At 59.2% G+C, this 22,858-nt stretch overlaps 1 protein-coding gene across 1 annotated transcript in view; it reads right to left on the bottom strand.

Moving 5' to 3' along the window:
* The window catches only part of DYSF (dysferlin), a 61,082-nt gene that overhangs the window by 29,548 nt on the left and 8,676 nt on the right, over positions 1–22,858 (bottom strand). The window contains 30 exon segments of the mRNA XM_071753117.1: positions 318–419; positions 2,516–2,542; positions 3,425–3,454; positions 4,049–4,189; positions 4,899–5,080; positions 7,785–7,862; positions 8,589–8,682; positions 9,166–9,339; positions 10,313–10,455; positions 11,055–11,160; positions 11,282–11,396; positions 11,891–12,057; positions 12,412–12,543; positions 13,546–13,701; positions 14,525–14,717; positions 15,564–15,670; positions 16,425–16,549; positions 17,106–17,283; positions 17,739–17,852; positions 18,165–18,280; positions 18,907–18,948; positions 20,334–20,416; positions 20,521–20,564; positions 20,650–20,718; positions 21,029–21,132; positions 21,320–21,446; positions 21,767–21,882; positions 22,147–22,177; positions 22,271–22,321; positions 22,441–22,503. Of these exon segments, the coding sequence (XP_071609218.1) occupies positions 318–419; positions 2,516–2,542; positions 3,425–3,454; positions 4,049–4,189; positions 4,899–5,080; positions 7,785–7,862; positions 8,589–8,682; positions 9,166–9,339; positions 10,313–10,455; positions 11,055–11,160; positions 11,282–11,396; positions 11,891–12,057; positions 12,412–12,543; positions 13,546–13,701; positions 14,525–14,717; positions 15,564–15,670; positions 16,425–16,549; positions 17,106–17,283; positions 17,739–17,852; positions 18,165–18,280; positions 18,907–18,948; positions 20,334–20,416; positions 20,521–20,564; positions 20,650–20,718; positions 21,029–21,132; positions 21,320–21,446; positions 21,767–21,882; positions 22,147–22,177; positions 22,271–22,321; positions 22,441–22,503 (3,210 nt within the window).

The raw sequence follows: 22,858 nt of genomic DNA, 5'->3' as shown, positions 1-22,858 counted from the left end.
CCTGCCAAAGGAACATCCCCCAGCTCTGCCCGAGCTCCCCGTGGGGCTCAGGGGCTCCTCCTGAAAACCAAAGGTGCCTGGGGCTCTGCTCTGGCCTCACCTTGACTGCTCAGGGACACTTCTTGTCCCAGCACAGCCCCGGGGGACAACCAGGTCCCAGCACTGGTGGGTTCTGTACCCCCAGAGTCTGGCCCGGATCCCCCTCCTGGGTGACCCCTGAGGGTGTTGTGTCCTTCTGAGGGTGTTGTGTCCCCTGAGGGTGTTGTGTCCCCCCAAGGGGTGTTGTGTCCCCCCCTGAGGGTGCTGTCCCCCCTCACCTCGATGGCCGTGCGCTGCAGGACGGGTTTGATGCCCTGGGGCACCATGTAGATGTTGGGCTCCCGTTGTGGGGGGGGGTAGGGAAGGTCGGAGTCCTCAGACTGCAGGGAGCAGAGACACAGAGCAGACATCAGCTGAGACCATGAGGAGACCCCAAACCCATCACCCCCCCTGGCTCTGCCCTCCCTGGGTCCCCTCTCTGAAAAAATCATTCTCCCCCCCCCAGCCTCCCAGAAGTCCAGGACACCTGGAGAGGAGGAGATGAGGGATGAAGGGACCTGCAAAGTGCTTCTGTCCCTTCCATCTGACCCTGGAAAGGGTCAAACATCAACTGCTGTGAGTGAGCCCCGAGCCTTTCCCAGGGAACCACCAGGGAGCTGCTCCCCATCCATCCTGGTGCCCCCTCCCCAGGGCAGGAGGGGATGGGAGCAGCTTTCCCAGAGCAGGGACACGAGGAGGGGATGGGAGCAGCAGCAGCAGGGGTTGGGTTTGTGACATCCATGGGGTGGGCAGGGGGAGGTGTGTGAGCAGCTGCAGCACCGTGGGGTGGTCCCTGTGCTCCCTCTGTGCAGGAGGAAATCTCCTGCAGGATGGCAAGGGGGGGACTCAGCATCTGCCCTCATGGAGGAGGGGAGCAGGGAGCCAGGAGCCAGGAGACCTCTGACTGAGGATGGGCTCTGAGCCCAAGCTGGGTTTGGGTTCTCCCTGACCTGCATCGTCCAGATCAGAATCACCAGAAAGGCAGGAATGAAACAAATCCTCCAAAAATGCAACCCCAGGTTGACAGATGTGTGTGTGTGGAACTGCCCCACAGGGGGCTCTCATCCTGGAACCTGAGGTGTTCCACAATCCCCACCAACTGCAGGGACTCTGGGTGGCTCCATCTCAGGGCAGGTGCCTGGATCCCCCCCTCCCATGGCCCAGATGCTGATGGGTGGTTAGGGGAAGGGGCCAGGGAGGGGAGTGCCAAGGGAGAGGTGCAGAGCATCCCCAGCATCACCCTGGTGCTCAGCACCCCTGGGGACCCATCCAGAGCCTCCAGATCAGGCTGCTCAGACACTGCCCCATCAGCACAGGATCACAGAATTGCTCCAAGGTCATCGAGTCCAACCTTGTCCTATCCCTTTTACCCTGTTCCTGGTGACCACCCTGGCCCCAAGCACCACATCCAGGCAGTGTTTAAACACACTGAGGGATGGAGACCCAACCACCTCCCTGGGGAGTCTGGTCCAGTCCCATTTGCACCAAAAAAAGGATCAGGAGGGGTCCTGGGGCCAGCCAGGTTGATCAGGAGCCTGAATGAAGCCCCAGGGATGCTCCACAAGGTTTGGTGTTTGCTGCTCAGGGCACTGGAGAGCTCGGGCTGGATGCAGGCTGAGGGGGAAGGTCTGGATGGGGTTGCTGGGCAGGCCAGGAAGGAACTGGTGACCCTGAGGGTCTCTGCTGGGACTTTGCTTGGTTTCTGAGCAAAAGCAGAGGAACAGAGGGGAGCTGGGTGTTGGAGCATAGAAGGTACCCATTGGAGGAGCCCCTCGTGGAAGGCAGCAGTGGTGCAGAGCTGTGCAGTGCCCCAGCCAGAAAATGGCAAGAAATGGAGGAGGAAGAGCAGAGAAATGGTTATGTTTACAGGATCTGAGCCACCTCAGCCCCCCTGGAACACAAAGATGAGCCTCAGAACATCAGGCAAAGCTGCTTGGGGGGAGAGGAACCACTCTGCAATAAAATACCCCACTAGAGATGCCCCTGACATGGGGTGGTACCAGACACAAGCCCAGCCCTGGGTTCTCTTCAGGATCCACAAGGTCTGGGGAGCAACCTTGTCCCAAGCAGCATCCTGGGATCCTGAGGAGACTCCTTCATCCCCAGCACCTGCCCCAGCCCTGGCAAATGCCCCATCAATAGCTGCAAACTTCTCCAGTGGGATTCCAGCTGAGGCCCAGCCAAAGGTCAGCTCAGCTTTTCTGCCTTTCCATGCTTGGTTTGGAAGGGCTGGACCTCAGGGACACTCTTCCCATAAAGGTGAACTCCAGCCCTATGCATCCTGCAGCAGGTGAAGCCTGGAGCCCCTTGCTGTGTCCTGGTGCTCAGCAAAACCCTGACCCTGTTGGCTTGGGACTTCTGGCAAGAAGTGGCTGCCCAGGAAGGCTCAGATTTAACACCCCTGAGATGAAGAGGCAACTAAAGTGTAAGGACTCACCTCATCCAGGCTGGAGGAGAGATCATTCTGTTTGGAGAGAGGAGGAGAGCACAGAGTTAGCCCAAAAGCATCAGCCCCTTGCATTGCAGAAAACAAACAAAGCAAAACAAAACAGAACAAAACAAAAACAAGAAGATGCTTTCCAAGCTCCTGCACTCCACCACCCCCCAGGCTGGAGAAGAAATCAGTGCAGGTAAATTCAGCCTCTGGAAAGAGAGAGCATCAGTGAGTGCCTGTGCCCAGCCAGGGTGAAGGGGGGACACAGGGAGGGACACAGAAGGGGACACAGGGTGGAGAGGTGGGGGAGCAGAACCTTTCACCATGGGAATGCTGAAATGATCACAGGGAGATTACAGAATGGTTGGGTTGGGTCACCCAGTGCCAACCCCCATGGGCAGGGACAATTTCAGCTACACCAGGGTGCTCCAAGCCCCATCCAACCTTCAGCACTGCCAGGGATGGGGCAGCCACAGCTTCTGGGGGCACCCTGGGGCTCAGCACCCTCACCCCAAAGAATTTCTCCCCAAGATCTCCTCTCCATCTCCCCTCTTGCAGCTGGAAACCCTTCCCCCTCATCCCCTCCCTCCAGGCCCTTGTCCCAAGTCCCTCCCCAGCTTTCCTGGAGCCCCTTCAGGCACTGGAAGGTGCTCTGAGGTCTCCCCATTGGATTCTTCTCTTCTCCAGCCTGAACACCCCCAAATCCCTCAGCCTGGCTCAGAGCAGTTGGGTTTCCATCATCTCCTTGGCCTCCATCCCCACGACAGGATGGAAAAAGTGCCTGCAGAAGCCAAGCTGAGCTGCAGGGCCCCTGCCAAGCCCTGTGGGTGCTGCTGATGGTGCTGAGCCTTGGGGGGGCAAGGAGGGGACAGTGAGGGGAGCACAGAGCCCAGGAGCTGCTAAGGACATTACCTCAAATCCTGGGATGTGGTGGACAGCTGGCTGTGGAGAGAAGGAACATATGGTACCCCTGGTACTGAGGCAGCACTGTGGGACAGAGCTGAGACCCCAGCCCCAAGCCCCAAGCCCCTTCCCATTGCCTTTGCTAAATGTCCCCCACCCCACCTCTGAGATGCAGCCTGAGCTGAGCATCACTGCTGAGCCTGCTTGGAGCAGAAACCACGGAGCTGCTGAGGTCACAGAACCAGTCACAGGATGGTTTGGGTGGGAAGGGACCTTAAACATCACCTCCCACAGCCCAGGTTGCTCCAAGCCCCATCCCACCCGAGCTGAGGCTCTGCCAGGGATGGGGCTCCAGGGGACACAGCTCAGCACTGAGCAAAGGTTGGGTGCTGCTGGGTGCTGAGGGGCTGCCCTGCTTTGGGCCAGGGTAAAGGTAATTTTCTGTCTTGTGCTTTTGCTTTCAGCTCAGTCTCTTGTAAATCCCTTTATCAGGGAGGGGGATTAATAACCGAGCATTAATAACCGAGCATCTGGTACTGGGTTTGATTGCCTGGGCAGTGTTAAACCCTGACAGAGGCTCCCAGGAGAGAAACCAGCAGAGAGAGGCTCAGGTGTGGGTGGGGACCAGCTCACCTTCTCCCTCTGGATCAGCTCGAAGGCAGCCAGGAGCTCCCCAACATTCCTGTTGGCCTTGGTGACCGGGTGCCAGGAGAGCCGCGGGGACCGCTCCAGGCTGGGCCTGCAGATGCAGCGCCCCATGAACTCATCTGCCCCCTGCAAGGCAACCACAGGGCTGGCAAACCCCTCCTGGCAGGGTCAGCACCACGCTCCCCCTTGTCTGCTTTGGCTCAAAGAGGTGAAACTCCCACAGCAGCACAGGATTCCCAGAGCAGGAGCTCCTAAGGAGCCGATCCTCGGGTCTGCAATGGGACCTGCTGCTGCCCCTGCTGATTCCAGGGGGTCTTTTGGAGGAGGGGGGACAGGAGGGTTCCTGAGATGTTCCCCAGATGTATTCCAAGTGCTTATCACTCTTGTGCTGCTCTTAACACAGCCTGAAACCCCTTCTGCTCTACTGACATCCTCCACTCCAAGTTATCTCCCCACCCCTCACCATGATGCCAACACCAAAAGCCCTTTGGGTCCCTCTGGGCAGCTCAGCAAACACGAGTGAGTTGTCCCCTGTGTGTGTGGCTGCTTCAAGTCCCATCCCAAGCCTTTTCCACAAGGAAATATTTTAATAACTCCATTTATTTTGATGACCCATGAACTTGTCCCCACTTCTGAACAAGAAGCAGGAGCAGCTTTGGTTCCTGGAGCAGAGACACCAAGCCCATCCCTAGCAGAGCTATTTGCTGAATTTTTTTGTCTTCTGGGTGCCCATCTCCACGCCTGAGCCCCCCAGAGGTGCCCCCTCCCTGCTCTCCTGGGGGCAGGAGGGATCCCACGTGTTGGTCCCATCCACCCCAGCACCCAGCACACTCACGTAGGTGTCTTGGTCATACAGCTCCACCACCACGTTGGGGGGGGACTCAGCCACTTTCTGGGGGTCCCCAAAGATCTCTATCTCGTAGAAGATGAGTGTTTGGTCCCAGGTGGGGTTCAGGGTGTTCTTGACCACCACTGTCTTCTGGCTTTGGTGGAGGAAGGAGACAATGGCATAAGGATCTGCAAGGGGGGTTAGACAAGAGGCAAAGGATGAGCTGGGGTATGGAAAGGAGACAGAAACTCCTTCAGGAGGCAGCAGAGCTGCAGGTCCTCCAGCAATGACTTTCCCATCATGTCCCAGACACCCCCAGATGAGCAGGGGATGGGGCCAAGGTCCCTGCAGACAGTGACCCAGCTCAGCTCCCTGGGGTTCTGCAGCTTCCATCCTGCCAACTCCTCCTCTTCAGCCTGCGGAGTCCCAGCCTAGGGAATTATTCCTCATCCAGCCCTCTTCATCCCAGCTCCTTTTGGGTCAAGATGACCACAAGAGTCCACAGGACTTGGCTGTCCAGATACACAAAGCTTTTCCTTCTGATCCCACAGCCTCCTGGCCTTAAAAACATTGGGTGAAGGAACCTTTTTTTAGCCAAAAACTTTCTGGCCATCCAAGCAGACCACATTGACCAGCAGAAGCCTCTCTCCTGGCCTGTGGGATCTCCATGGCCTTCCCTGGCCACATCTCCTGGCACAGGGGAAAAGTCCTCACTGTCTGGGCTGATCTCTCCTGGTCCAGGTTCTCCTCCTGGATCCTGGATCCTGGCTCAGGGCAGGAGCTGAGGGTGAATTTTCCTTTTGCTTCCCTGGTGTCTGGGGGGCAGCAGGGGTGGGTGATGGGCTGGGGCTGGTTGGGAGGTGGCTGGGCTGGGGAGAGCCCCAGTTCATGCTGGGAAGAACCTTTCCCACCCTTTTCTACCCAGGGGAAAGCAGAATGTGTTACAATAAACAAACAAACAAAAAAAAGCCCAAACAAACAAAAAATCACACCAAAACAAAAACAAAGTCAACCAAAAAAAACACCAAAAAAAAAATTTGGATTTTGCTTTTTCCGCTCTTTTTTTTTCCTTCTTTTTCTTCCCCTCTCCTCCCTCCTCCCCTTCTTCTCCTTTTTGAAGGAGCCTCCATAAAGCCCCTTTGTTTAGAGCCTGGTGGGCAGGGTTTATTTTTCTAACTGTGCAAAGCCCCCTTAATGAACTCCTTTATGCTTTGTTAGGGAGCAGAGATCCCAGCTCCAGGTCCTGCCATGGTGTTACTCATGTTGTCCTTGGCCAGGTTTGTCCCAGGGCAGGGACTCCCCCTCCCCACCATGAGATCACCCCGGTCCCACCACCCCAACAACAAACCCTTTGTGGGAGGCAGAGGGGACCTGGCTGGGGGCAGACACTGGGTGATTGTTTGGGTGCTCTGCACCTCTCCAGGGTCTTTCTGGATCTCTCCCCAGGTTCCTCTGCTGCAAAATGCCCAGGGGAGGTCCTGGGGACAGCCAGATGGTGAGGGGGGGCTTCTCTTCCAAGGAGCAAGGGATGGGACAAGAGGAACTTTTGGCACAACTCAAGTGGTGCCAGGGGAGGTTTAGGTTGGAGCTGGGGAAGAATTTCTCCCTGGAAAGGGTTGTCAGGGCCTGGCCCAGGCTGCCCAGGGCAGGGCTGGAGTCCCCATCATCCCTGGAGGGGTTTCAGAGAAACCCCTGGGGATGTGGGGATGAGGGACATGGGGTGGGGGGTGTCCTGGGCAGTTTGGATTCCATGATCCCAAAGGGCTTTTCCCACCCAAACCATTCTATAATCCTATGGACTGATGGGGAACTTCTGGTACTGCCCCAGCTCCAGCTCTGAGCTTGATGTGAGCAGCAACATCCCCCCTGTCCTGCTTCCCCCCCTCCAAATGACACTGCAAAGAGTTAATGGGAGTGAGCAAAGGCCACCAAAGAGCCACAGGGCCACCTGCCTGGGATGTCCCAGCCCATGGGGAAGAGGCTGTGGGACCCTCTGGCTGCCAGGAGGTTGGTTCAATGCAAAGAACCATTCCTGAGAGGTCCACCCAGCCCTGCAGCCATGCTGAAACCCAAACCACCCAACAGGTTGGCCTCTGGTAGGGATTTTCCTTTCCAACCCTATTTTCAATCTGTTCTTTTGTCCCTAACACACAGAGGATGCCTTCTTCAGCCCTGATCCTTTCTCCAAGCCAGGGGACAAATCCCCTCCACAACCCCCCAGCCCAGGCTGCTGCTCTGCAGGGTCCAGAGGGTGGCCAGGACTCACCCAGCTGGGACTGAGCTGGGTGCTGAGGACACATCAACCCAACCAGAGCCTTCCTGAGGATGCAGAAGGTTCCTCTCTGTCCTACTCACACCCTTTTTTATTTTTCTGGGTGCATCTCCTGCTCCTGCTCCATCACCTCGACCCCATCCCAGAGCTCCTGTCCTGCTCCCAGCCTGCAGCCCATGCAGGGGGGTTGGCTCAGTGCCACATCCCTGCCCTCTGCTCGGTGTTTATTTGCTGTGTCCCTGAGCTGTCTGCTCCCCAGCCTCCCACCAGCTCCCAGCCTCACCTCGGGGCAGGGAGAAGGAGCTATTAGCAAAGCAAACACAGCTCTGACTCACCCCCGACCTGGGTGACTTGTGGTTTCTGCTTGGTTTCTCATATAAAAGTTCTCAAAACTCTGATTTTTGTTCTTTTTTTTTTTTTTTTTTTTTTTTTTTAATTTTTTTGCTGATGGAAAATCAAGCTCCCAGCCTTGGGGAAGCCTCCTGCCCATGCCCTTTGCTGTGAGCCTGCCCAGCACCCTCCATGTCCCACCAAGAAGTACCCCAAGAACTGTTTTCCAGCCTGCTACAGCACTAATTACAGCACTAATTATGAGCACAGAGAGGTGGGAGAGGGCTCACCTGAGAAGCTGTCCTTGTCCATGGCCATCAGATCCCGTGCCTGGTACAGGTAGCAGCGGAGGTGGTACCTGTTCCCACCTGGACACAGAAACCATGGAGGGATGAGCCCAGGGAGCAACGTGGGGCACCAGGGGAAGAGCTGGGGTTGAACCAGCCCCAGGTTCCTGTCTGAGGGCTTAAACCTCCCCGTGGCTTCCCAAGAGACCACCAGGCTCAGGGGGAACACCTGGACCACCCTCCCCTTTCCATCCCCCTTCAGGGATGAGCCACAGGGATGCTGGGAGGGGCCAGGCTGAGAGAGTTGGGGTGTTCAGCCTGGAGAAGAGAAGGATCTGGGGAGACCTCAGAGCACCTTCCAGTGCCTGAAGGGGCTCCAGGAAAGCTGGGGAGGGACTTTGGACAAGGGCCTGGAGGGATGGGACCCTCCGAGGGGGAAGGGTTTCCAGCTGCAAGAGGGGAGATGGAGAGGAGATCTTGGGCAGGGAGGGAGGGAGAAATTCTTTGGGGTGAGGGTGCTGAGCCCCAGGGTGCCCCCAGAAGCTGTGGCTGCCCCATCCCTGGCAGTGTTGAAGGTTGGATGGGGCTTGGAGCCCCCTGGGCTGTGGGAGGGGTCCCTGCCCATGGCAGGGGTGGCACTGGGGGGGCTCTGAGCTCCCTGCAACCCAAACCAGTCAGGGGTTCCATGATTCTATGGTTCACCCCAGATGGGTGAGAGGCAGAGGGTGGGAATTGCTCAAGCAGAGACCCCACAGCAGGACTCGCTGCAGGGGAACTGCACCCACCCCTCTATCCCTCGGGCCTTACAGTCAAATATGCAGGAAATGGTGGGTCTGTTGACACCAAAACTGAGGGTGGAGATGGATTTGCCATCGTCACTCCTGTCGTCTGTCACTCCTCCCTGCAAGAGAAAGCAGAGTAAGGTCAGACCTGCTGGGACCCACCCTGCAGCCAGGGGATGGGGTCTCCAGGAATTGCTGGGTGTCCTAGAGGATTTTCAGCTTCTCCATGGAAGGACCCTGAGGCCCTCCTGCCCCAGGACGGCTCCTGATCCACTCCATGCTGGGAGGGAAGAGGACAGGACACCAGAAGCAGCCTGGTGGGGCAGAGGAGGGGAAGGGGGAGAAAAAAAGCCAAATGGGGAGAAAAACAAACAAAAAAATCCTTATAGAGGCTTTGCACTGCTGTGTTTGGTTCTTATTTAGGGAGAGGAAAAGCTGAGGGATGCTGAGGTCCAAGGCAAGTCAGGATCTTCACCAAGCCAGGAGCAGCGGGCGGCAGTGAGGGGATGGGATCCAGACCCAGCACTTTTGGGGGGGGGGGAGTGGGAGGCTCCTCCTCCCCAGCAGCGATTTTTGGGGGTGCAGGGAAGGGGGGCACCTACCAGGGCTCCCTCCAAGGCGAAGACAGCAGCGGGCCCCGTGCGCTCCAGGGGCTCCATGCGGCGTCTCCAGCGGCGGCGCCTGAAGGCATCGGTGCGGCGGGGGGAGAGGTGGAAGCGCCAGCCGAAAAGAGAGGCGTATTCCCAGCCCTCCCCATCCACGTCCTCCTGCTTGTGCTGGGACACGGAGGGGGTTGGGGCAGGTGAGGGGCCGGGTCCCAACGCCGTCCCCGTGGGATCCCCGCACAGCCCGGGGGGGGAAGCTCCCTGCGCCCGGGGCTCTCCCGGGGACGCGGCTGCGCCCACCCCAAACCCACATCCAACCTCCGGGAGATGCAGTTGTCACCCCCATGCCGCCCCCCCCAGCTTAGAATCACAGAATCATTCCAAGAATCGTGGAATCATCCGTGGTTCTCATCAGGAAACCGGCTGGGCAAGACCTGTAAGGTCATCAAGTGGTAACCCAACACTGCCGGGTCCTCCCTGGAGATTCAGCCTTTTCATCCACTCCCAGGGGGGACACCACTCAAGGAAGGGTCTCACTGGGTTGGGGGCTGACCAAGGAGGAGGACACATCCTGCCCAGGCCTGGGTGGCATCTGCACCTCCATCTTTTCAGCCCGCTGTGCTTTGCCATCACTTCTGATCCCTCCCTGGGCCACCACGGCTTTGCCACCACTGAGAACTTCTCCCACATCTGTCACAAGCCCGTGGAAGTTTTTTTAATCGCTCCTGAGCTGTGTCACCTCCGTGTGACGTTTGTATCCCACGCTGTCCAGCCACAATTATCCAGAAAAAGTGCTGGAGCGGGAGGGAAGCGTCCTGGGGAAGGGGCTGGGGGAGGGAGGGAGGAGCAGCAGCTCCGTGGTGGCATTCGCGGTCCGATTGCACCACCTAGAGGAAAGCGGGGCCGGGACACCCCGGGGATTCGGCTCCAACCCCCCAAGATGTTCCGTGGCACTGGTGGGGGTCCCAGCTCCACCCGCATCCCAATCCCTGAGATCCTCTCCAGCTCTGGGAGATGCTGAGCCCCATGGTGGGGCCCACAGAGACCAAGGGGCTCTGCAGCAAGCAGCAGGCCAAGCACCTCCCGTGCAGGGACAGGGACACAGCCCTAGCCCCGTGTCCCCCTTTTCTCCACAGCCCCCCACCTTCCTCACGGCCTCCAGCTGTGCCAGGTCCCTGCGGCGCAGCCGCACCCAGCGCCGTCTCCGGTTGGTGTGGTACATCTTCTCTGCTGGCACCCACGCCTTGGGCCTGCGCTCCGGGGGGATGCTGATGCCATATTCCCACCCTTGGAGAAAAGGAGAGAGCTGGGTAAGGGCAGGGGAAGAGCCCCCCCGGACCCCCACCCCCAGGGACCTCTCGTAACGCGGGTCCGGGTTGGAAGGGCTCTGACACCAAAGGTTTGTCCTGCCCGCTGCTGCTCCACACAGAAACCACCTCAGACTGGTCCCTGCTGGAGCTGTCCCACTGGGCAGGGCCGGGTGATGCTGTCCCACCAGCTCTTGGCTCAGAGGCACAGCCTGGGAGCTCTCTCTCCTCCCTGCACTTCCATCCTCAGGCAACCCCAACCCTTGTGACCACCGCAGGTGCTCTCTGGCCAGATGCTTCCCACTTCTCTTTCACCACAAGCCAGGGAAGATCACCCAGAAGAGCCTGGGCTATCCCCAGCAGCAAAGGGGGTTCTGATCTGTGGTTGCCCACCCCACAGCTCCAGCCCTGGGGGTGAAGAAGGGACCCCCAAGGCCTGGCCCCTCTTCTGAAGCTCCCATCGGGGCAGCTCACACAGGGGACGATGGCATCCCCGGTGCTGGGTGGGACCACGGAAGGAAAGATCTCATGGGCAGGGGATGGAAAGGTCACAAACTCCCCAAAACTGCCCCCTCCTACCTTTCTCATCCACAGCTCTGTTGAGGTCTGTGTCCCACTCCACATCTTCCCATTTCCAGCCCGGAGGACACTCGATCTCATCCTTAGGCAGGACCTTCTCCCCGTTCTGTGGGACACGGGTGGGTTTGGTCACTGGGGGCCCAGCAGATCCCTGAGTCCCTGGGGTGCTCTGTGCCACTGCAGCCTGGGGTGGGTGCTGAACCCCCTCCCACCCCCTTGGTCCTCACCACATCGGTGTAGGCATCAGTCATGTGGATCCACTGACCCCCAGGCAGCCGGACCTGGTTCTCAAACACCTCCTCCACGAAGCTCAGGTGCCCAGCATCCACATCGTGCAGCAACCTGCACCCCGAGGAGATGCACAGAGTCAGGGGGCCCCTCCTGCCCACCAGCTCCTCCCAGAGCCCCCAGTGCCACCCCACGCACTCCTCAGCCTCTTATACCTCGGGTGTATGGAGCAAAAGCCTCACCCACCCCACTGAGGTGAAGCAAATCCAGCCCAGGAGGACAGCAGAGCTCTGCTGGGCATCCACCATCCCCCTGCAGCAGGGGATGCCCCAGTGGGCTCTCCCACCTCCCAGTGTCCCCATGAGCTGGGTGTGGGGTCCGTGGTGTCCCTGAGGGCTCATGCAGCACCCACCACCCCAAGGACACTTCTCTTTACCATCACTGCCTGCCAAGGATGGGGCAGGCAGAGGAGGAGCCCCCGTGGCACCCCAGATCTCCATCCAGCTTTCTGGGTGACTTTTTCCATCAGTTTCCCACCTGCTCAGATGTTTGGGGTGCCCGGGACAGCCCACCAAGGGCTCTGTGCTCCCCAGAAACCCCCCACTCACGTTTTCTCTGGGCAGATGAACCAATCCCCAGCCCAGGTCCAGCCCGTGGAGGGTCGGAAGCTGTCCTTGGGCAGCTTGATCTTGCCAGTGACATCTGAGTACTTGGGGTAGGTCAGGCCAGTCGTGCCCCAGTTCCCCACCAGTGCCAGCTTGGTCTGGTTCTCATACTGGGGGAGCAAAAGCAGAGAAGTTTTTGCACAAAAACCCAGGGATAATCCTTTGGAAACCCCACCAACAATCCCTTTCTTCCTGGAGAGCTCCCTCCTGAGGACAGACTTCCCGGGAAGAGCCTGTGTGTGTCCCCCCTCCTGGGTGTCCCCACATTTGTCCCCCAGCATGCAGAAGAAGTGAAACCCCAGTGTGGTTTGTTCCCTGCTTCCAGCTGGGTGCTCTCCCACCTCTCAGTCGGTGGGTGCTGCTCTGACCCCCACCCACCCAGCCCACCCCCTCCCCACCCGGCTGGAGCTGCTGCCCCTGGCAGAGAGAAGGAAAATCCCCTTGGTGGGGTGGGAGATGCTCACAGTTTCAGCAAAGACAGAGAGCTTCCCCTCAGCAAAGTGGTTGAACTCCTTCTCATCAACAGAGAGCCCGAACCAGAGCTGGACCCGGATCTGGGCTGGGATCTTCGGACCCATGGCCTCCTCCTGGGGGTACTGCCAAAGGAGGACATGGATGGGGATGGCAGGAGGGGATGAAACCCCCAGCTGGGGGGGAGGGTGATCACTGAGATTCCCTATAAACTGGGACAATATCCACAGAGCCCTTTGGAGCTGAGCTCAGTGTGGGGGTGCTGAGCCCCAGGGTGCCCCCAGAAGCTGTGGCTGCCCCATCCCTGGAGGTGTTGAAGGTTGGATGGGGCTTGGAGCACCCTGGGCTGGGGGAGGTGTCCCTGACCATGGCAGGGGTGGCACTGGGGGGAATTTAAGGTCCCTCCACCCCAAACCATTCCATGATTCTATTCATTAAAGCCCTGGTGGTCAGAGCTGCTTCATCCCTCGTGGGACACCTCCAGGCCTTGGACACCAAACTCTGTCAACAGACTCCAGCAAACCTGGAAATGCCCCAGGAGCTGTTTATCTCACTGCCCTTCCTTCTCTCTCTCTGACATTTTTTCCCCCTCCGAGTGATGTCACCTTTCCAGCCACAGATGAAGCACAGGGGAAAAAAAAAAAAAAACGGCATATTTTGGTTTCTCTTTTTGCTGCCAGCTGGGCTGGAGCTTTGCTCAGTTTATTCCATTTCACTCTATTTCTTTTCTCTGAGCTTGCTCAGCACTGATTTCTGCTCCCAGCCTGGCAGGCAGCAAAAGGCCACAGAAACATCATGGGAGAAAAAAGAAGCTTGGAAAGTGCCTGGCAGAGGAGGCTCCAGCTTCAACTTCCTGGAGTGGCAGAGGGTCAGGAATTTTGAAAATACATAAAATAACATTAAAATATTTTTTTTTAAAGAATAAAATGTTTAAGTTTTTAAAAACAAAATCCTGGAACTTGCAGAAAACAGGAAGCTATCCCCAGGGATGTGCTGCAGCCCCATGAACTCCACCAGGAGCACAACCAAGTTCTCACCAGCTTCAGCGGGGTCAAAACTGGGGATGGGGGGGTCGGGGTGTCCCTGGATCCCCGGGTGGTCCCTCGGGGGGTCCAAACCCAAAGTACCTTCAGGAAGATGGTCTGCAGCTTCCCACAGTTCTTGCCACAGCAGTCGTTGATGTTCCTGGAGTAGAGAACCTCGTGTGCCGGGACGCGGGCGTAGGCGACGCGCTTGTCCCCCTGCAGCATCCAGATGACAACGTCGGGGAGGCTGTTCTGGGGCTGGGGACACAAAACCAGAGGGCTCTGTGTCCAACCAGAGGGCTCTGAGCTAAGGAATCAGGCAGGGAAGGAGGCAGGAGGCCACAGAGCAGCCCTGTCCAGAGTCCCCTTGCCAACCCGAGCCCGTGGAACAAGATCAACCAACCCAACCCCCACCTCAGCACCCCCAGATCCCATTGGGGTCAGGCCAGGCCAGAGCAGCCCCAAACTTCCCCTGAGCAACTTCACCTCAGGTTTTCCTGGCAAAGCTCAAGCTCACTGGGGGGGTGCCTGACCCGGTGCCTCCCAAACCCAGTCCCCATCCTAGAATCACAGAATCACCAAGGCTGGAAAAGCCCTCTGAGCTCCTTATCCCTACAACCATCTCCCACCCTCGGGCTGGGATTGGGATCCATCAGCCCTATCTCCATGGCACAATCACTCCAAGGGACATCTCCTGCCCAGCTGAGCTCATGGAGACACCTCCCATGGAGATATCCCATAGGGAAACCCCATGGGGACACTTCCCATGGAGACATCCCATAGGGACACCCCATGGGGACACTTCCCATGGACACTTCCTATGGACACTTCCCATGGACACACCCCATGGAGACACCTCCCTGACCACTCAGCCATCCCCTGCAGCACCTCCTCTGCCCACCCTCTGATCACCATCATGTGGGGGCAACCCTTGGGGTCCAGGGCTCTGCCTGGAAGAGCAGCAGGATCTCTGCATCCCCCCAGGAGGTCTCTCACAACCATCCCACCAGAAGAGCCCTGTGATGCTGAGCTTGGCTGAAGGAGCCTCCTCCCAGCTGGAAAGCTTCTCCTGCAGCATCACCTCCTCTGCCATGCTCCTCAGCCTGCAGAGCCAATCCTCTGCCTGCTCCAGGGCTGCTGAGAGCCTCGACTCCTCGTGCTTGAGCCTCAGAGCTGCCTTCACCATCTGCTCCAGGTTGCTGCAGCGGAACCTGTACAGGTTCTGGTCCAGGTGGGTGCTGGATGGCTTGCTCAGGACATCAGGCAGGGTCAGGCTGTGGGGACAGGCAGAGATGTGGTGGCAGCAGCTCCCTCACCCTCGTCACCCTGAGTTTTGCTGCCATTTGTTTGATTTTATCTTTTTTTCTTCCTTTTCAGCAAGTTCCCAAAGCATGACGGAGCCACTCGAGATACAGCGGGGGAACAGGGTGACCCCAAGAGCAAAGGAGCCTCAAACCACACCTGCAGCCCCCACACCTCACCCCCAGGGGCCAGAGGGAACCCAGGCTGAGCCCTTTCTATAAATTAAATCTATTTATTTAATATACATTGATTCAAGGTCTCAGGAGGCTGGGCAGATCTCTGTGCTGAGGGCTTGCTGGAAACCGGGGTCATTTATGGTGCTGCTGGGAATGATCCCAGATCCCAACCCTCGGGCTGGGATTGGGCTCCATCAGCCCCATCTCCATGGCACAATCACTCCAAGGGACATCTCTGTCCCAGCTGAGCTCACGGAGACACCTCCCATGGAGACATCCCATAGGGAAATCCCATAGGGACACCCCATAGGGACATCTCATGAAGACACCTCCCATGGAGACACCCCCATGGTACCTCCCCACACATCTGTGGTGCTGGTTGGCTCAGGTTAAGATCATGGATTCCCTTAGCAGAAGGCTGGGGAAGGAATACTTTTGCCTGAAGGCTGGAGGTGTGTGCCTTGCCCTCAGTGTCCCCTTTGCACCCCAGTGTTTGGCTTGGTGACCTTTGAGGCGATCTCTGGCCACCAAGCCATGTTTTTTGGGAGGAAACAGCAAAAACTGAAAAAGCCATCATCCCTTCCAAGCTAAAGAAGTGCTCCCCCCCTGGAAAGGCTCCTGGTGGGAAGGGGCAGCAAGTACCTGCAGTCTGAGATGACCCCATCCAGCAGCTGGGCAGCCAGGGCATCCAGCTCACTCGGGGGGTGCTTGGCCTTCAGGGCCACGTAAATCCTCTCCAGGTTTGCTTCCTGCACAAGAGATGGGGAAGAGGAGGTGAAAAGTGGGGACACCCCCGGTGCCCCGCTCCCCCCCATGTCTAGGCCCCCCCAGCAAGGGCCTGGGGGTGCTCCCCATGATTAGAAACTCCAACGTGGGTCCCAGCAGAGCTCTGCACCTCTGGCTGGGGCTCTGGGGGAAAGGAGAGTTAAACAGAGCCAGAAATTCCCTCTGAGGGGAGCTGAGGGAAGTCCTGCACAGGAGGTGGGTGGCATGGCAAAGCTCTGCATCCACCCCCCATCCACACAACCCCATCCCTCCCTGTGCCCCCAGGGGTGGGATATGGCAAAGCTCTGCATCCACCCCCCATCCACACAACCCCATCCCTCCCTGTGCCCCCAGGGGTGGGATATGGCAAAGCTCTGCATCCACCCCCCATCCACACAACCCCATCCCTCCCTGTCCCCCCAGGGGTGGGATATGGCAAAGCTCTGCATCCACCCCCCATCCACACAACCCCATCCCTCCCTGTGCCCCCAGGGGTGGGATATGGCAAAGCTCTGCATCCACCCCCCATCCACACAACCCCATCCCTCCCTGTGCCCCCAGGGGTGGGATATGGCAAAGCTCTGCATCCACCCCCCATCCACACAACCCCATCCCTCCCTGTCCCCCCAGGGGTGGGATATGGCAAAGCTCTGCATCCACATCCCAGCCACACAACCCCATCCCTCCCTGTCCCCCCCAGGGCTGGGACACAGAAAGGAGCTGGCACAGGGGACTCACCAGCCTGTCTGCTGCGTGCTGGAGAAGGTTCTGAGCATCAGTCCTGTAGCTGATGTCCTCCCAGTAGGATGACAGCACCACCACGGGCTTGACATTGCCCCAGGGCAGGTAATAATACTGACAGCCTGGAGGACACAGCCTGCTGAGCTCCTGAGCTCAGGACCAGGAGGGAGGGGAAGGGGAGCAGGAGGCTCTGTCGGGGCAGGAGGCTGAGGAAGGAGCCCGTGCCCCAAACCCACGTGCAACGGGGCAACCAAGGGCCCAAGGAGGGGTTGGCAACCTCCAGAGCTGCACCCGTGAGGCAACAAATGAGGAAAACAACCCCAGTGGGATGAGGGCAGCTCATGCCAGGGAGAGACCCTCACAGGAGCAGGGAGAGGCCACCAAAAAGCATCTTGAACAAAACTGAGTACCCAGGAGCTGCCTGAAGACCCCTTTGAGGCAGCAGAGAGCTGAAGGCAGCAGAGGGGCTGCCCCACACCCCCCAGACACACATTCTGCCTTCACAACGGGCTCGAGGTGGGGCAGGGACCCCTGGAGCTCACCTGCTCCAACCCTGGCTGGGGCAGAGCAGGTTTTTCAAGCCCGTGTCCAGCTGGCTTTGGAATATCTCTGAGGATGGAGACTCCACACCCCCCTGGGCAGCCCCAGCCGCTGCAGGGCCCCCCCGGTGCCGCTCACCATCAAAGACAGCCCCGCTGTACTGGGTGGTGGAGGCCAGGGGCAGGCAGGTGGTGTCGAACTTGTTGCCGTAGTTGCCGATGCTGACCTCGAACTGGATGGCAGCGTCCACGTCCTGCAGCATCGTGGCCGAGTAGAAGGCAGCAAAGAGGGAGAATTTCCGTCGGCGCAGGTACTTCTGGGGCAGGGAGAGGAAGGAGCAGCTCCATCAGGGAGCTCCACCCCAAGGTGGAGAAGCTCAGACCCAAAGCCATGTGCAGAAGGAGCAGGGCTGGCACGGCACTCGAGTTGGGACCGGGGTCCCCCCCAGAGCACATCCCCCACCCCTCTGCGGTCACCCTGCTCTGCCCCGCCCCGGGCAGCACCTCAGCTGGAACCTTTGGGATGGGAAACCAGCAGGAGAGGAGAAAGCCTCCAGGAGGACATCACCCACCCAGGACAGGCACCCACACCATCCCCTGGTGCCCCACATGCTGTGCTGTGGGAAGGCAAGGAGGGTTAGGTTAGGGCTGAGAACCACGGGGGGAGTGGGTCCAGGGTTGGAGCTGGTGATCCCAGAGCTCCTTTCCAACCTGGCTGATGGTTCTGTGTGGTTCTGTGGGACAGCCAACCCACGGGCAGGGACCCCCTTACCTCCACCCGTAGGATGTCATCAGCTGAGATGTCCTCCACCTTCTGCTCCACGTGCTCCACCAGTTTGGTCTCCAGCTCCACCAGCACCCTGCCCCGATACGCCACTCCCTCGCCCTTGGGGTAGAGCAGGGACAGGGTCAGGACCCCAGCGTCCCCTCCTCCCTCTGCCTGTGCTCTCAGGGGGTGCCACAGCAGAGGAGGGAGCTCAGGAAAGGAATTTCTGCAAGAGCTTCGGAGGTGGAGAGCGCTTGGGCAGCAGAGCAAGGCCAGGAGAGGTCTTTAGGAGCAGGCAGGGGCAGGCAGGGCTGTGCAGGCTCCTGATGACAAAGCCAGTTTGGGTTAATAGCAGCTTATTTAGTTGTTTGGGTGGGTTGTTTTTTTGGGGGGGAGTTTAGTTGAGGTCCCCCAGAGGGAAGGGGACGTCACCTTTCCCATGTTGAGCGCCTCGTAGGGGTCGGGGAAGCCGGTGAACTCCCGGGGGCTGCCGTAGAGGTTGATGTAGCAGGGACCAAAGGTGGGCAGGAAGCCCAGCCCATCATCCACTGGGGAACAAGAGCCATTAGAGAGTCCCAAAGGCACCTCGGGGACGGGTCCCATGGACTGTCACCACCAGGACCACCAGGACCACACGATGTGGCTGGAGACCACCGAAACACCATGGGGCTTCACCCCCTTTGAGCCCCCAGCCCACTTACCTGTCTGCAGGAGAAAGACCAAGGGGGGATGGGGATGGAGGTGGGGGTGGGTACACAGGAAAGGTCCCCAGAGGAGGGGTCCTTTGCTCTGGTGGTGTGAACCAGTGCAGGGATGGACCCCAGGCAAGGAGCTGCCCCCCCGCTCTCCTCGGGGCAGACAGAGGATGGTGGGAAAGGAAGGGAAGAGAAGGGTTGGGTTGGGTGGTTCTTGTGGAACCTCCAGCAGAAGGAGCAGTGAAGGGGCAGAAAGGGGTTGGAAGGTCCAAGTCCCAAGCCAGCTGCTCCCTGTGGAGCTGACTCAACACCTAACGTGCACCACAAAGTCACCACAGTGCCCAACCTGGACACCCCAAACCTGCACTGGAGCCCCTGCCCTGCTCCCTTTCCCTCTTCCCACCCAGGTATCAGCCACCCGATGGTCCCCCAGCTCCAGCCCTGGCTCCATCCCCAACCCCTCAGCTAAGGGGACGTACGGTCTGTGGCCTTCAGAGGCTTCGAGAGAGCAGGAACCTCATCTGGGGCACAAAGAAAGGGAGAGAGGTTAGGGAAGGAGCAGGAGGGGGTGGATGGGGGTTATGGAAAGAAGGGTGGATGTTCTCATGGGCTTTTGGTGGCAAGAGATGCCAGAGAGACAGAGAGAGAAAGGGGGAGGTTGTGGAGTCCCTGTCTCTGGAGGGGTTTCCAAGCCATGGAGATGCAGTGATGAGGGACATGGGGTGGTGGTGGCCTGGGCAGTGCTGGTGACCCTGCTGATCCAACCGAAAGGATGTCCCAGTGCCCTCCCTGGGGCTGAGACCCCCTGCAGGATGCTCTGCATGGGGCAGGTGGGACCCACAGCTCTCAATGGATCACGGGGTGGGGTGGGATGGGGCAGCCCCAGGCAGACCCCTCAAAGCCCCCCCTCTATCTCTCTCTTTCTTTCCAGACCATCCCAGGAGCTGCCCCTTTAACTGGGGAAGGTGGAGGTTGAACATCCCAGTTCCACACCTGCATGCAGGGTTGGGCAGTGCTGGGGGGGCCATGGGCTGCAGGAGGGGGGATGCAGCTTTGCAGCAGGATGATGTCCAGGGGGTGCTGCCAGCATCACCCCACGTACAGGGGGGGATGGTGGGGATGGGGTGGGGGCTGTAGGGTCCCCGGGGGTCTCAGAGAGGCAGAAAGCAAAGTGAGCAGGGAGAGGGGAGGTCTGATGGGGTTAGCAGCAGGAGATGTCCATGCAGGTTAGGGAAGCCTCTGCTCCTGGACCTGCCCCACAAGCACCTCCCAGCTCCTGCCCGGCACAGGTGACACTGTCATTGTCACCCAGCTGATCCCTGCCAGCACCTTCGAGGGGGGGCTCTGCTTCAGAGAGCCCCTGGGACTCAGAACAGAACCCTCAGCACCGGCTGGACCTGAACACCCCTCCCCTGAGGAGCCACCAGTGGGGACAGGCACGGGGGGGATGTGGCATCTTCCAGCACTGGTGACACCACTGCCTGTCACCAGAGGGGACCACGGCCACCTCCCCTCAGCGAGGAAAGGAGGAACCAAAACCTCCAGCACACACACACAGCCCTGCAGCTCTCCATCCATCCCACACCCTTGGGAAGATCTGCAGATCATCCAAACCACACAGCAGGAGGGGACAGGTCCCACCCAAAAACAACCCCCAGCACCTCATCCCACAGCTCCCCCCTGACACCTCCCCACTGGTGACCTTGGCAGGGACCACGGTGGCTGTGACATCATCCAACCCCAACCTCCATCCATCCAACCCCAACCCCAACCTCCATCCACCCAACCCCAACCTCCACCCAACCCCAACCCCAACCTCCACCCAGCCCCACCCTGCAGCCAGCAGCATGCAGTGCTCCTCCTCCAGGCCATGCACCCCAAATCCCCCCCTGCTGCCCCCCCTTACCCTCCAGCTCCCCTCCAGGGGCTGAGATTTTGGACATGCAGAGGAAGGCAGTGCTGATGATGTCGTTGTGTGTCACACGGTCCCTGCAACACGACCCAAGGTGCCATCACACCCTGCACCTGGGCGAGGTGGCTGTGGGGTCCCCCCCTGCCTGTCCCCCCCCCTCAGTGACCCCCAGCCCTCTCACCAGTCGGTCACCCGGATCCTCATCTTCTCACACATGGAAGGGAACTGAGGAAAGAGGTGGGGAGAGGAGCAGTGAGTGGGGAGGGGGTGGGATGGCTGGGTGGGGGGACACGGGGGTGGCCATGCTCACCAGTGCTGGCAGTGTCAGGCACTGGTTCCACTGGGGGTTGGCATTCTTCTCCAGGATCCTGGAGTAGAGCTGGAGGTGGGGGAGGAGAAGTCAGTGGCAGATTCCCCTAAATGCAGAGTCCCATGGGATGGGGGTGGGGGGGCTCAGCATTGTGTAGGCAAATCCCTCTGGGAGAAGGGTCCATCCCTCATCCCATCCCTCCAGGCCCTCCTCAGCTTTCCTGGAGCCCCTTCAGGCACTGGAAGGTGCTCTAAGGTCTCCCTGGATCCTTCTCTTCTCCAGTGAAGCAAAAGACCAAATATTCCCCTTGTTGGGACCCAATTTTCCCCCTTCTGAGCCCTGATCCCAGCCCTGGGGGGTCTGGGGGTTCCCCACTCACCGTCTTGCCTGCAAAGCTGACTTCCACAAAGGGATCAACCAGGTTCTTCTTGTTGCTCTCAAAGCCAAAGATCTGCCTGACATTGTCCATGACAGCATCGTCCACTGGAAGGGGAAGGAGATGCTGGGAGGCCACGGAATGGGGGGCACCGGGTGGAGATGGGTGGGAAGGTAACACCAGTTTGCACCAGTTCGAGGCTCATCTCCCAGGAGGTGACAACTGGCTGCCATCTGCCAGCTCTGTAGCCAGGGGCTGTGTTCAGTCCCCTCCAGCCCAGGCAGGGAAACTCACTCTGGGGTAAATCCTCAGCTTTGAAGATCTTCAGGCAGAAGTGAGCCCCTCGCAGGGTGACCCCGGTGGGGCGCAGGAGGTTGCCCTCGATGTCTTCCTTGTCTTCAGACACCTCTTTCTTCTCCAGCTGCAGGACAAGAGGAGCCCCAGAACCCCAGACTGGTTTGGACTGGAAGGGACCTCAGAGATCACCCGGTGCCCAGGGGCTGTCCAACCCAGGAGCACAGTAAAGCTTCCCAAAAGTCAGGAAATAAAGCCCCAAAGCCCCAGAGCCCCAGAGCCCCAAAACCCCAGAGCCCCAAAGCCCAGCACTTTTCCCCCAGACTGGAGGAAGATGAAAGCAGGAGCCTCCCTGGGACTGTTCCCAGGGCTCTGATGGCCCCAGCTGGAGGAGCATCAGGGCTGCAAGGTGTGTGTCCCATCACAGGTACCCCCCATGGTACTCACAGGGGCTTCATCCCCAGGCCCCAGCACGAAGATGCTGACTTTCAGGTAGCCCTTGGCCCCTGCTGAGAAGTCCTCGGGGTCAGAGAGCAGCAGCCACTTCCTGAGGAAACAGTGTCCTGGGGGAGAGAGGGAGAGATGGAGAGGAGAGGGAGAGGAGATGGAGAGGAGAGGGAGAGGAGATGGAGACCCAGGGACTGGTCCTGAGAAGGTGCCTTCAGCAGCTTTAGAGGGAATACCATGGGAGGAGGAGGAGGAGGAGAAGGAGGGGCTGGGGGGGTGTATTTCCTATATTTCCTACTTTGGGCCCCAAAAAGGGGTTGGTGTCCCCCAGACCCAGCTGCAGGAGGGGACCCTGTCCCAGCTCCCCCTCCTGGACTCACTTGGTTCCGAGTACACGGTCTCGACGTCCATCTGGGCCATGTGAAAGGAAAATCAGGATTCAGCCTGGGGTCAGGGGGTGGGAAGCAGGGGGGGCAGGAGGGGGGGGGAATGAGGGGACCTTACCCGGAACTCCCCGATCACCGAATCCGCCCGGAAGGATCGGGAATCCACAACCTGGGGAGGAAAACGTGGGACAAGGATCCAGGCTGGAGGGGTGTCCTGGGACACAGGGCACCACGGGGAGGGGGACAGGGGGATGGACCCCCCAGGCTTCCCCAGGGGCAGGAGCTCACCGAGATGAAGATGGGGGCATCAAACAGCTCTGCTGGAGACTCGAAGATGTTGAAGAAGAAAGTCTGTGGGGAAGAGGGGTGAGGGTGCAAGGCAGGGGGGCTGCCCCAGACCCTCCCAGCCCCCCCACTCCATGGGCTGGGATTTGTCCCCTCCTGTCCAGAGGGATCAGAGCAGCAGCCTCCCTGGGGGCTTCACTCAATGCTTCCTCTGGGCTGGTGACAAAAAGCACCCAGAGCAGCTCTGCTGGGAGCCCCCAAATAAAGCAGAGGGGAAGGTGGGTGCTGGGGACATCCCAGGCTTGGAGCAGCCACTGTGGGGACAGGGCTGGGGACAAGTGACCCGTGGGTGTCCAAGCTGTGTCACCCAGCAGGTGCCACCAGGATGCCACCAGTGGCTGTGGGACAGGAGTCACCCAGG

The sequence above is a fragment of the Heliangelus exortis genome, chromosome 10 (assembly GCF_036169615.1).
Source record: "Heliangelus exortis chromosome 10, bHelExo1.hap1, whole genome shotgun sequence".
NCBI classification, from domain to species: domain Eukaryota; kingdom Metazoa; phylum Chordata; class Aves; order Apodiformes; family Trochilidae; genus Heliangelus; species Heliangelus exortis.
This window is presented reverse-complemented; position numbering and strand designations above follow the sequence as displayed.